The sequence below is a fragment of the Lagopus muta genome, chromosome 19 (assembly GCF_023343835.1).
Source record: "Lagopus muta isolate bLagMut1 chromosome 19, bLagMut1 primary, whole genome shotgun sequence".
In the NCBI taxonomy this organism is placed as follows: Eukaryota; Metazoa; Chordata; class Aves; order Galliformes; family Phasianidae; genus Lagopus; species Lagopus muta.
The window spans coordinates 5,482,627-5,497,196 of record NC_064451.1 but is presented as its reverse complement, the minus strand read 5'-3'; the positions used below and the strand labels follow the sequence as shown (position 1 = coordinate 5,497,196).

Sequence of the window (14,570 nt, the reverse complement as noted above, 5' to 3'; positions counted from 1 at the left end):
TGTAAGATGCCTCTTCATTTGGGTTTACCTTCAGAGCTGATCTAGTGCCCAGGTCCTTCAGACGGTAAGAGGAACAGGACCGCTCGTGTTATGCAACAAGTTAGAACAGTTCTTAAACCTGACTCAATGCAACTGAAAAACAATTAGTTCACTACACAAAGCTACCTAAACAGAGAAATTTAAATGGCTTCATTCCTGAACTGAATCAGGATTGCTACTTTCTACTCTACAGTTAATACTCTGGTTGTCCAACAGTTTGTACAGCAGCCAACTCCCGCTCCATACAAACACACAAACTCCTATGGCAACAGGCACAGATGAAAACTTAAAAAATAAAAAACTACAAAAATTCTAAAAATCAAGATGAACAGAAACATCTCACTTCAAGCAGCTTTATAATGCAGGAGTCTGTTTAAAGTGAAGCTATTAAAACAGGCAGCAAGACTGAGATGTGACAGTCATTTTACCTCTGCTCACATGACTGCATCGAAGGCACACCGATGACCTTTGAGCCAGAAGCTGTCCTTTATCTGTGAAAGTTCAAGTCAATTGTGCTTTGAATAAATATTTCTCTGTACTTGCACTTGAACTGCTGCATTACATACTAGAAATACGGGAAGTGTCCATGCACAGCCCTGAAGCACGTTGAGTATAGCCCTTGCCAGGTTAACTCACGGATGGCTGAAGTCGTAGGCATCACCAGCACACACAGATGGCAGGCACACTCCCACAGAGACACAGCACCCAGAGAGCTGACTAGCCAAAGAAAGAATCCAACGGAAGAAGGATGGAAAACAAAACTTGTAGGAGTTTGGTATTCAAGGTTGCTCCTGCTGAACCCCGAGCAACCCACCATAAGAACTGGCAGGAGTATCTGCTAGAATAATTCACCACTTGAGTTCACAACTGGATTCCAACAGGACTCTTTAAAAATTCACACAGCAGCTGAGCTAGCTATTAGTTGTTCACCTTATTTGTCTACAGTTGTCATTTTGTTCATCTTTAAAATCCTTCTAACAAAAATAATAATAATAAAATTAAAAAAAAAAAAATCCAGTGCTTAAGACAGAAACTAGCAACTGAATTTTGTAAGGCTTTGGGCTGACTCTTACTGGAGCATAGCATTGCTTGTAACCAATGGGTTTCTAGTGCTATCAGTAGCACACCCAGTACAACAGACGCTGTACAGATCCCAACAACCCTGAGGTAATAAAAGAATAAAGGAAGAGATGAAATAAACATGAGATACGTATGGTAACCTCGCCACCTAGAAGAGATTCTGAGAAAGACACCCTTGCTAATTACACACCAGGAGCAGCAGTGGAAAATAATAATAATAATAATAATATCAGTGTATTTCAGTTTTCCTTTGTTTTACACACACACTCCCCTTAACAGAATCCGTGCAGGCTTCCCCACAGAATCATCACTAGTGTTTAAAAAAAAAAAATTCAAATCTTTAGTACTTTCTGTCTGTACAAAGTGCAGTTGGAATTGATTTTGATCACCCAGGCTGGTTGTAGAAAGGGAAGAAACCCTCCTCTCCCTTCTACCTCGGTCGCCATCTCAGTTCCCCTCCCTCCTGAGAAATGTTTAAAAACTAAGAGCTCTAATTAACCATGACCAACTGGAGATTAGTTTTGTCATCTTCTTCCAAAATGAAAAACCCCCAAACAAAAAAGCAAAACAAAACACACAAGGCCTCTCCCACCCCAAAAACAATTGCTCCATTTAAAAAAAAAATAAATAAATAGTGTGTATATTTCATGCTAAAGAAAAAAAAAAAAAAAAAAGAAAAAAAAAGAAAAAAAAGTCACAGAAATGATTCATTTTTGGTTTTCCCTCCCCCAAACATGACACCAGGCATTTTCACCCCCTTCCCCTGACGTAGACATGATGGTACATTCCAACCGGCAATGTGCATCTGTGTTGAAAATGAGTTTCTACTCCTGCACGGTCCCACATGCATCAGGGAGCATCCAGCTAGCTGCTAAAGCAGAGCAAAGGCTTTCAGGTTTTGGGTATGGTCCCTGCCTGTTCCTTTGGTCCGTCTGTTTAAAGGCTCCTCGCTGCTCCCAGGTCTCTGCTCTTGTCTGTCTCTGTTAAAATGCACGCTCTGGTCCCCACACCTCCTGAGTCACTGGAGCTTCGTACCCAGCTTGCGCTGTCTGTTTCTGCAACACCACAACAGAGGACAAGGTGAGACAGGCAAACCAGTGGGTAAAAGACAGAAGGATTAAAGCAAGGCTTTGCACAGCTTCACACAAAACTAAAGCTGCCCCCATCACACTCTGCGGGGATTTCAGCCCTTCCTACTCTCTACACAACAGCCGCCATGTTCGAAGTGTGCACAAGCTCACGCACAGATGCAAGATTAAAAACACCTGCTTGCAAGGAACACGGGCTGGAAAGTTGGCATAACTCCATAAATTAAACACTAACCTCCCCAGCAGACCCACCTTCCACATGCAGTAGTTGCCCACAGCTTGGGGTTTCTTACACTGCTCCATCCACAGCAGCCATTATTTTCTAATACGTAAGAACCACATCTCAAGTCAAGCTAGCTACAGCTCTTGCTCCCTCACCTCAGATCACTTACCTTGCTTCTGCTCTTGTGACTGTATATTCAAACCACAGGATGTTAGGAATGAGGCTGGTGTCTCGGATTAAAAAGAACTCTGAAATGGGCCTGAAAGTAGAGAAGGTGGTAGAAAGTGGAGAAATCAGATTTGTTCTCTACCCAATTTTGATCAGAATACAAAAACAAAACAACCCTAATACATAACGACACAGCATAAAATCTGGTTCAAATATAACATTGCTATTCTATTATCCTTTGAGTCTGGGAAGAAGGCTCCTTGTTAAATTCAATCAGAGAAAAGAATAGCTTTTTTCTTTCCTCATATAATATTTTTGGACTGTGTTAAGTTTAAATGGCTTTGTAATCTCACTTGGTTGTCAAACTGATTAAGAAGTTGCTCAAAGAAGTTATGGAGACTCTGCCCCTGGAGGTGCCCAAAGCCAGGCCAGATGGGGCCCTGGGCAGCCTGAGCTGGTGGGGGACACCCAACCACAACAGGGCTGGAACTGGAGGGGCTTTAAGGTCCCTTCCTTCCCAAACCATTCTATGATATGAAAAGCTACTTCTTAACCAATACTCTGCCACAACCCACAACTTTAGAGGGGCCTTACAAATGTGTTTCTTAAATGTCCTCTCTCCCCCATCCATACGTGATCTTTTGTATAGACATGCAGAAGAAAACACAGAAGAACATGTTATACAGCTGTACAACAAAGCCATCAAAGCTGGAACAGAACCCAGGAATTCCCATTTCTATACTTATAACATAGTTCACAGGACTTTGATCAGCCCATGGAGACAGGGCTTCTACAGCTACAACAATTTTAGAAACTAAAGTATCTCTGCATTTTTCCTTCAGATGCAAGATACAATTTTTACACTTCTTTTGTACCAGGGAGTTGTACTTTATGGTGTAATCAATTCATTTCAAGAAACTCATTTAATGAGCACAACGGTGATCTAAGAAATGCAGACTTGCAGGAATAAAACCTCACAGAACAGAGACTCACCATGCAGCTATCCTTGGGAAGAGAGGAGTTAGTATCTCTTGTGTGAAGGCAAACCAGGCTATGGCCATAACGCTTCCTGCCACACCTCCATATAAGACTTGGCTCCAGGTGTGGTAAAGCAAATAAACCCTGCAGTGGAAGAGAAAAGTCACCAGGCAGGCATTAAAGCAAGAGTAGGTGCAACTCAAGGCTGGACTCACTCAAGTTCTGAGGAAGTTATCGTCCAGATGTCAGAAGTGGATATTTTACTTCATTTTTCATTAAAAAGTTGAAAAAGCTGGAATACAAACTGTGCCTCCTCTGCTGCAGCAGATTCAGCTTACAATTTCTATGTTGAGCTTAACTGAATAATTCACCACGTATCACCACGATGAGCTGAAGAACTGCCACTGTAGTTCCCATGAGAGACTTCTCCAAAGCCAGCAGCAGAAATCTCCTTCAAGCCACCAAGGCTTGCAGACTTGAAACACTTTTGTCTTAGATTTGCAGCTCTCAAGTGTGACAACACACAGGCTGCACAACTACAGAGCACCTACTGCAGTTGCAACCAACCAGAAAGCTGCGTTGATGGTTCCTAAAGTTACCCCTGCACACAACCTACATGAATCACACTCAAAATTCTTCTCCCCCCATGCGTGCAGCCATTAAGATCACCTCAGTTGACCTGCTTTGCAGAAAGATTTCCTCACAAGTTAATCTTTATTTGAATTAGACTGTACATCTTTCATGAAATTGTCCTGCCAGTTTTAAAAGTAACCAGTAATAAGGAGGCAGCACTAGCATGCAGCCAACTGTCCAAACTACTTTGCTGTGGAAGATTCAGGCTGGAAATCAGGCTGTATCTGTCTGCTTCCACCCACTGAAGCTCATCGTATTATTTGTTAAAGGAAAAAAGTAAATCATTATCAACACTTCATTTTCATTACTCGTCATGTTAACATAACTAAATCTTGCAAGTCAAACAGCTATAAATGTCTGTAGCTAATGCTCAAGCAAAACAAACAGTTTGACCCACTGTAGCAACCCACGTGCTGCAGATGCTGGTGTGCCAAGCCATGGTGCAATGCTTTCATGATTAGTGCTGGAAAGAGGGCTAGGCAGTGAGGCTTGAGCATGGCAATGGAGCCAGCAGGGAGTTGGGCACAGGCTCAGGTGATCTCACAGGTTTCATAAATGCATCTGTGAAGCACCACACACGTAGCACCTTTGTCTCGTTATTTGAAGGGGCTCATGGCAACGCAGCAACTTCCACAAAGCTCTCTCACTTGCACAGTGCAGTCGTAGAGAATTACATCAGAAACAAGGGACAAAGAAGGACAGCTCTGCGGGCTGTTAAAAGCCACAGGGGTGTATGAGAGCATAAGACAAACAATTGCTCCATACCTACTATATGAGACTAGCAAAGCCACTGTGACGAGGCAGATGGACAGCACATGTCGCCATAGTAAATCCAGAAACCTCGCATTGTTTGTTTGGTGCATTCTGAAAGAGATGGAGAGCCATTAGCACAGTGGCAGGAAGCTGAGGAGTCCTTGTCACTACTCTCACTACTTCTGAAACCCTAGGAAAGCTCTGCTCCAAGGGGTGATGGGCAGCTCAGTATCATCCCAGCATCAGTCTGTCCCACTGGCAGCAGTTACACAGAAGCCAGAAAGCCATACTTCTCTCTTCAACTGTTTTCAGGGATTGCTGTGATGGAGCCAGAACGCTGACAATTACCACAACTGATGGGAAAGGCACGTGCTGAGCATATGCAACAAGGAGCTAAGACCTCAGAGTCCTCCACTGCCCATAAAGCTAGAAGGAACAATGAATTTTGCCCTTCACACTTGGAGCCACAAGACAGAGCCATGCCAGCAAGATTTTCAGAACAGCACAGCGCAAAAAGACAGTACTTGGTATGGGAGATGAACTAAAAGGTCATACAAGTGGGAAGAGGTATTACCTGAGACCACAGACAACCCCAATGACAAAACTGAGCAGATACATGAGAAAGCAGCTCTTCTTTCCTCCTCTCTACTCACCACCCTCCCCTTCCCTCACACTGATGGATCATCATGGCTTATAAAAAGCAAATTAGGAGACCTGTAACCAGACAGGCATCAGGAAGCCCACCCCTACCCTTCCCTTCTCAGCAGTGGTAACCACAGTCCTACATTCCAATAGAAACACTTCATCCACACAGCAAATTGTGGAGGGCCTCAGATTTAACTCCACTGCGTGCTGAAGCAGCACACAGCAAGGAAGCCACCTACTGGAGGTGTTTCAACATATTAACAGCCAAAACCTGATACTGAACTTTTACCTTAAATAAAGGAACAGAAATGAATAGACAGAGAAAAACCACATGAACTGGGAGTGGCTGGACGGCATCCCATATTTTGTGGTCACTGTTGAATGGGCTTCTGGGAAGAGAAGAAGAAAGAGTATGGTCAAGGTCTGCCCTGTACACGGCAACAGGAACACTCCAAAGGTAAAGCCAAACAACTCCACTGGACTCTGCGCACACAGGTTCACAGGACACATCTCTGCCAGCCTTCTTACACCCAAACATCCAAAGCCAACACGAGGCAAACAGGAAAGCACCTTCTAACACCCCACAGCTATCATTCCACTCAAGGTCAACCAACCCCATGCCAGCAGCAGGCCGTACCGTACCTTCACAGGGCCGTGGCTCCCGGATAACATTTTTTATTAACCAGTTCACTCCCTCGTTGAAAGCCAGCCCTCCCAAGAAAGAGATCTGTGAAGGCAAGACAACTGTGTCATCCTATTTAAAAAGATTCATCTACTTACCAGGTTCTCTCTGTCGAGAAACCCCCAAGTCATGCATTTCTAATTTTCTTTTTTGACTACCAGTATTACAACCAACAGCTTCCCAATACTCTAGCTGAGGAAGAAAAGCATTTATTTTTCACAGTCTCCTTTATGTATCTGACAACACATTGTGCACACAAAGCTGTCAGCAGATAATTCAGAGGACAACAATGACACGTGTACAGCAATAACGTTTGCACGCTCCCATCAGGAAGCACAGAAAGAAGTACTTTTAAATAGAGCCTGTTTGAAGGGATCGTCTGTCACATTCAGCCAACAGGGGGAGCACACACACCACTATTTGGGCAATTAGCTCAAAGAGCAATTTTTTAGGCTTTCTGGCTTTTCCCCTCTATGAATGTTTCCATCCTGAAGCTGCTGTCTTCAGCCTAAAATGAAGTCACATTCTGAAGACTGGCAGCAATTGCTGTTCTTCTTATCACACAGTCCATCAGCAGTAACAATGGGTTGACGGCCGGACTTGAAGGGTGCAAAAGACCTCCTATGATCACCATGATTTCCTACAGTCCCTCGAGCTTAAGTCCTACTGCTGTGACAAAATCCCCAGCTGGTGGTGACACTGACTCCTCAACACTCAGTCCTACTTGAGTTTCCCACTCTGTGTCCTGATCTACGGGCAGCTGGTGCCTCACACCAGTTCACATGAACTGGGAACCAACCTCAACCCTTGCTGCATCACCAACAATCTTCTAACAAGTGTTAGATGATAACAATCATCAAAAATCTGTTGATTTTCAGACAGTAGTTGCTCTAGGTTATGTTCAGCCTTGGGGCAGCAGAAGAGAAAAAAAAAAAGTTGGATTGTCTAAATTTAACAGCTGTCTTTCCTTCAGTTTAGGAACCTAGAAGTCCCACTCCCAGGTCCCCTGAGCCACTGGTTCCCATGACACCATGGCCTTGTATCAGGAACCTGCTGCCAAAATCCTTTCAGTGGCCCCATTTTATCTGTTTACCGAGGGCAAATTTTACAAGTGCTTCATGCCTCCTGAAGAGCATTTATCCATGACATTGACTCCCAACCACCTGTCAGAGCAGGCAAAGCACTACTGAGGAGTCTTTTATTGCTCACTTGGACAGAAGTGAAGTCTCTTCTGTCCCTGCTATTCAATGCACAGCTGGGAAGCAGCCCTGTGACAGATCCAGTCCCGCAGGAATCTGTAGGTTTTATTTTGAATCTTATTTTGTGCCTCCCTGCTGTTCAGAGAAAGCACATCCTACTGAGTCAGACACCATTTCCTGCACATTATCCATCTTGCAAACCCTGCCGATGCTATGACCCTAATGGATTCTGGATCAAGGTAAAATGCTACTATATCCCCCCATGAAACAGCACTGAATCTCAGATATCTCTCATTGATGTTTGTGCACAGATCTGGCTAAAACATAGCGCAGAGTAACAGAACATCAAAGACTAATCTTTTAACCTTAACAAATGGTAGCATCTCCTGCTGTTGACAGCAGGTCACCTTACCTAAGCTTTTTTTTTTCTTCCTGTTTACAGAGAGCAAAAGTGTGAAAACAGGAGCACCATGTCACAAACGCCAACATTTCTGTCGTAAGGAGAAGCTGGGTAGGGAGAGAAAAACTCACCGTGTGAAGCTCTCTCTTGAATATGATGAGTGTTACAAAGCCAACAATAATGAATATTGGACCAAGACTCAAATAAGCTAAAAGCTGACCAGAGAAATCACCTAGGGAAACAAACAAGAGAAACAAATCAGCCTGAACTTCACAAGTACTTGTCACCAGGATGTGGGTCAGCTGCTGCCCCGAATGGCTGAGAGCAGAGGGGTAAACTCAGCACTGCAGCACGTCTCCATTTTGCAGACTGACAGCAACTGTGGAGCCCAACGGGAGCTGAGGCAAGGAAGGCAGCAGTGCTCACATGCAGGTTCAAAAGCGGGGATGAGAAGAGCTTGGCATCCTCCAGCAGAGATTACTGCCAGCCAACTTACAACAGTGACCATGGGTGTGGGCCCAGAGCCACTTTAACCCAGCAGAAGCGCAGGCTGCTGCAGAAGAGGCAGCATCTTTCCCTCCCCGCATTCACACTGCCTGCCCGTGCCAGCAATTACCAGAAAACACTCCCCAAACAAATCCTTTCCCACTCCCTTCCTAAAATGGGTTCGTTTTCAGCTGGATCAGCTTCCTAATCTGTCTCACCATGTGTCTGCATGAACACTAGCATTAGCAACACAGGGAGGAAACAAATAGCTAAACACTGCAGATGAAGGGAGGAGGGAAAAAAAAAGAAAGCCAAGGATTTTTTTGTCAGTAGCCCACTTGTGTCATACAGAAGGGATTCTGGGCCTGCACCTCACTAGCAAACAGTGTAGTCATCCCCTGGAAGAACCCAGGAGATCTCACAAGAGGACATAAGGCACTTCAGACACATGTCTGCTTTATGCTGAACTAGCATGGACACAGGAAGGGGAAAGCAACATTGCAGAGCTATGCATCACAACCCAAGTCTGCCCTGCTTCTGTTCCCTGAAGAATTAGATTTGGGAACAACTTCATCACAAAGCAGAATTCCTACACGTTTTAGTTTGTAACACCAGTGAAATCCAGGAGATTCGCAGGATAAACCCCCAAGAATACTGGGGTTTGGTTGGAGTGAGGTTATATTTCGTTCATAACCCAAAAAGTGTCAGAAAACACTCAATTTGGAACTTTTCTTATGACACGTGGCAGGTTTGCTCTGCAGCAGGTGGGTTCCAGAAGCCACCAAAGCAGAACTGTGACCTATCATGGTAATGCAAAGTGGAAGTAGGTGCATCAGCTGCCAACCAACAGAGCACCACGCCCCTAACGGTGTTTCATACAAATTACACTCCACAAACTGACCTTAAATGAAGAAGAAATTCATGAGATAAGCTACCAGACATCCCAAACTGAAAGCTTTAGGAACACTTTCCAGAAGCCTCAGTTCCAGTGTCATCAATACGGGTTAGTTCCTCACTGACGAATCGCCACGTTTCAGATCACTCTCTGTAAATCCATGGTACGTAAGTATTTTGGTATTGAAGACATTATTTTGCCAACAGAAACCAAATTATTTGTCTTCTGGGGAAGGGCAGGGGGATGTCTCTTACCTGCTCAGACAGAGGAATACTTCAGGATGTTGCCTTTAATTTAAAAAGCACCAGTAACATCATATTGAGGATCCTCCATGATGTTATCAGAGAGCATTCCCAATAAATCAAACCACCAGCACACACTTCCCACCTGAACCCAATACCACAAATCAGTCAACACTTAACTGCCCCTTTAAAACAGAACAGAGACAGCACCCACAGCACCTCCTATTGCTGCAGCCAACAGTAATCAAACACGATCACGTTCTGAAGCTGCTCTTTCTAGATGAGGTAACAAAATAGCTGTGCATTAACTGAAGCCTGTGCCCTGCAAACTGCACCAGAAACTCATTAGAACCATCATAAGAGCACTCACTAGATTAGCAGGTTAAGGCAGAGCTACGCTAACTGAACCAGCTCTGCAATGACTGGAAGTGCAGGCGATGGAGCTGGGAGAGCAGGGCTGTGCTGAGCGCTGCTCAGAGCCCCAGGGAATGACAACTTGTATCACTGCTGCCCACTCTCACGCTCCAGCACACTCAGGGAACTCTTCCCAGGGAGCGGGGAATCACAGGAGAGCCGGCAGCTTCACATCCATCAGATCTAGCAAGCAGGTTCCATTATAAAAAGAATTCCTCAATTTTGCTTCAACTTGAGAACACAAAGCAATGCCTCCGGCCAGGGAGAGCACACCTCATGAGCAGCACCAAAATCTCTGGAAACTGCAAGAAAAAAATATATTTAATACACAGCCTGGGTTCTTATTTGTTGTGGTTGTTTTATTTTATTTATTTTTTTAAGTAAGTCCAGCATCATTTAAGGAGGAAGATGAAAAATAAAGAACCTAACTCAATTATAGGCATCCAAGGGACGAACAGAAGGAACACCACTCACAGCTCAGAAGTGCACCATTTCTTCCGCCTTCATTCAGCATTTACTTCTGCTCTAATTCAACATTTTACCCAGCATTCTGTCAGGGGAAACACGCAAGGTTTGCCACACCAGCTCAACCTGCACATAAGAAAAATGTGAATCAACAGCACTACCCACATCCTACCACAAGACCTGGCTTTACCACCACAGCTTCCTATTGAGGCGTCTCCTTGTGGCACTGCTGCTGGTCTATGTGCAAGTTGCACAGACAAACACTGTATTTTGTTTCATGTGCATTGACACCAGTAAGAATTCATGACTGATTTCCATTTGCTCTGCTTGCACACATCCTGCTGTCACAAGCTGTGCAACAACACAAATATTTTCAGGAGGCTTTGAACTACACCATGAGACACACAGACCTCAAACTTGTGCAGAAAGATTGAACGTAAAACCCAGCATTGAAGAAACCAAATCATCGGGTTTTAAAGAAATACTGAGGTGTGAAATGAGCCCCAGCTGGTGAGCTGCCACCCCGAGCAGAAAGCAGGGCAAGGACCTGCAGGGCAGACATGCTTATAGGGGCATCGCAGGCTGACTGTCAGCCAGCTCTGCACACTTGTCACTCCACCTCTGCCTGACAATAGCAAACACACCTAAGAGAACACAGGAAGATTCTCAGTCGTTCTGCAGAGAAAGGGTTTGCCACTGCAGGGTTCTCTCCTCACAGCTTGTCAAATGTGAAAAAGACAAGTCCCAAAGCTTTAAGGATCCCAGCTGCACTGAAGGATTTTTTTTTTTTAATCCCAAACAAACCAGAATCTGTGATTCTCCACCAGTGGAACTCAACCCACAGGCAGGAAGTCCCTGAAGATGTGTTTTAAGTCTGCAACACAAAGTCATGCCATGCAAAGTAATGCACACGGAAAAAAAACCCTAATGATACACAGACAGCAGTGGGATTTAGTTTAGTTAAAAATCATCTCTGGCTTAGCATAAGCCAACACCTTCAGAGCAGCATCCAGTGCACCGGAGCAGTCCAGAAACCAAGGAGAACATTTTAAGAGGCAGAAGATACTGAGCTGAAATCACTAAAAATTCTTACGTGATTCTTGATGTAACGTAACAGCAAACACAGCAAAGGCAAATAGAAAGTGGATCAAGATAACAGAAATGGAACAGCAGCCACTCATATCAAGGAACTCCAGTTTTCAAGTGAAAAGGAAAAATAATGCAACAGCACTGGCTCTTGTATGATACAGAGAAATAGCAAACATTTGTTACGTCTCAGTGCACGTGAAATAGAGAGCATTCAATGAAATTACTGAGCAGTGAGCTTAAAAGCAGAAAAAACATCAAGCTCAGTGCCACTGGTACTGCAGAGATCCAAAGTGGAAATGGGTCCAAAGAGCAATTAGAGTATAGCTTTTACGGACCCATTAACGGACATCACAATCCTGATGCAGTCACCAGCTCGTTACTGGAAGATACACAGAAGAAGCATTACTCCTGCCCACCTGCCAGGGACCCGACACTGTGCCAAATGATCCCTTGGTTTCACAACAGCACAGTTGCTGCTATGAAAAGTGACAGCAGGATGTTTTTAAAGACCATCCCCCCAAGAAGCGTGCTTTAATGCATTGTCAAGTAGCACTGCCATTGTCTGTCTTTTCTCTAGCTTTGACTTCGATGTTTTCTATCAATAATTTTTCCGTTAGGTTCTCAAAAATGCCGTTATTCCATCCGTTAGCTGATCATTCTAGCAGAGCATTTATCTGTTGTTCCTCAAAGCTGACACTGCAGAAAGCTTCAAAGACTGTGCAGCCACCCCAGCACCATGAACGACCATCTGAAGTATGTGTATTGACAAGGAAACATTAGAGAGAGGCAGGAAAGATGAGCATCCTTCTGGATGCACCTGTCCCTTTCACAGCCACTAGCAGAAACCCAAGAACAGGCTTCCTCTGTCAGACAAACATCAGCAAAAACCGATTTTCAGCTGATCACAGTGGGAGGCCACTCACTCGCTGCAGACAAAAGCTGGGGCAACAGCAGCTCTGTGCTGAAAGTCTTTAAAGACAAGAGATTTGAAGAGTCAGTTGCCACCGTGGCTCAGCTCACTGCATGCCAGGCCAGCAGCCCCAGGGATCAGCCAAGAGCAAGAGAGTTTGTCACACGACGGTACGTGATGTGCCAAGAGAGTTTAATAATTTATGTTGGTAAAAGCAGGATCTATTTCTCATTCCGACCCCTCTCTGTCAGCACAAGGTTACATCAATTCCACCGTACTGAGCATACTGCTCATCATTATTTTATAAATATATTATCTAGCAGCTTTAATGGATCTGGATTTAAGCCCTACACAGACAGAGCATAACAGCTTTCTAAATAAAGTTAGAGCACTTCCCCTGAATCCAAGGCTGACCATCTTATTGCAAAGCATTTTTCTAGATCAGCATGGATGAAGACACTTCAGTACCTAGACATGTTTTAATCTTTCAGTCTTCTGTCTCTGTTTTTGGGCTTCCAGAATCACTCATTTGACCCAAGCCTAGCACAGCGCTCTTCCCTGTAGCACACAGCCCTGAGCTGGCTGTGATTTATCTGCCCCACACAATCACCTTCTGCACTGGACTGTAAAAAAAAAAAAGCAGTCAACGATGAGAGAAAATAATCACATTGTCACATTCCTCCAGGGTCCCTTTCCCACTCAGGGCCCTTTCCATCACAAACTAATCTATGATTATGACTCCTTAAGGTCTGTCAGGCGACCCTTACACTGCCAAACCTGCAGATTTCAAACACCCTCATTTCCCACCCCTGCCCAAGGAGGAGCACGCAGTGCACTGTGCACTGTCAGGTTCAGGTAAAGAAAGAAGACAGCGACGTGTCTGTGCTATGAGGAAAGATTCCCTCTTTTCCCCTTAGCTTTCACAGTGGCACGCTTGAAAAGCAGGTTAGCAGAAGAACTTCACGTGGGTGAAGGAAAACACAGAAAAGGAACGAATGATCTTTCATGCACAACGTGGGGAAAACCCTGCAAACAGCCATGATGGGGAGTGCACAGGAGCTGTGTTCCTCAGCGCTCTGTCACACATCTCCCAGCTATGCCGGCACCTCCAGCCCCGCGGACTCCAAAGAGCTTCAGCAGCTTTTGGTACTGCGCTTCTGAGGGCAGCATCAGGAAGCAGAGCCCTGCAATAAGGCAAGCCTGGGGAACAGTGAGACGAACCAGCAGCACTAACACCACCTTCAGACTTTGACCAGACCGAAGATTAGTGGAGACTAATGCCCTGACACTTCACGCTCTACTTTACATTATTTTTGGATTATGAGCATGAAAAAAGTCTCTCTGCCTCAACACAGCGCAAAGCACCTGAAGAGCCCCCAGACCCACCCGCTGCCGCGACACCCGCGGTGTGCACAGACGTTTACCGCCGCACACTGGGACCTCAGAGCTTCACGCAACCTCACCGAAGGGCGGCGGGGAAGGCGGGCCGGGCCGCAGGGCCCTCGCTCTGCTGTGGGGACGGGAGCTCGCCCCCAGCCCCCCTCACAGCCCCCATCCCCGCAGCCCCCGAGGCACAGCGCCCCGCGCAGCGCGCATGCGCCGAGTCCCCCCTCGCGGCTCACTATCCCGCAGCAAGCTCCACCGTCCCCCAGCGCGCACGCGCGCCCCGCCGCCTCCAGGCGCTCTCTCAATGGCTCACTATTTGGCAGCCGCCAGCCTGGCCCTCAGAGGTACCGTGGAGCGGCGGGCGGGGCCCGCCCAGAGGAGCAACGCAGTGAGGACCGGGGAGGTCGGGCGGGGGCGAAGCGGAGCTTTACCTGCGGGATACTCGACGTGAGTGAGGGAGACCGGCCGCCACGGAGCGGGGAGCGAGCACTCTCCGACTGCGGCCATCTTACCCGGATACCGGGCCGGGCCACCACAGCCAATTGGAGCGCAGTTAAGGGGCGGTGCGACCAATGGGCGGGGGCCATGAGAGCAGCGAGCCAATGACGATGAGCGGCAGGTGAGGCGCCGGCCAACCCAGAGCCACCCAATTAAAAATCGAACCCGGGGAGTGGCGGAGCCAATAGGCTGCTAGCATCGCTGCCCAATGGAATGGGGGCGCAGGTAGCCGGAATACCAATCGAGAGAAAGGCGGGCCTCAGCATCCTCCCTCATTGGAGGGAAGAGCTATGCAGA

General features: G+C 46.1%; 1 protein-coding gene across 1 annotated transcript; it reads right to left on the bottom strand.

The window, feature by feature from the left end:
* Nucleotides 1-1,435: 1,435 nt before the first annotated feature.
* DOLPP1 (dolichyldiphosphatase 1) lies at nucleotides 1,436-14,303 on the bottom strand. Its single transcript, XM_048966002.1, has 8 exons — nucleotides 14,207-14,303; nucleotides 8,020-8,120; nucleotides 6,250-6,334; nucleotides 5,897-5,996; nucleotides 4,975-5,073; nucleotides 3,592-3,720; nucleotides 2,600-2,689; nucleotides 1,436-2,174 (listed from the first exon to the last, which is right to left on the bottom strand). Exons 1-8 carry the CDS (start codon nucleotides 14,280-14,282, stop codon nucleotides 2,138-2,140), a joined length of 717 nt encoding a protein of 238 aa, XP_048821959.1. The 5' UTR covers nucleotides 14,283-14,303; the 3' UTR covers nucleotides 1,436-2,137.
* Nucleotides 14,304-14,570: the final 267 nt, after the last annotated feature.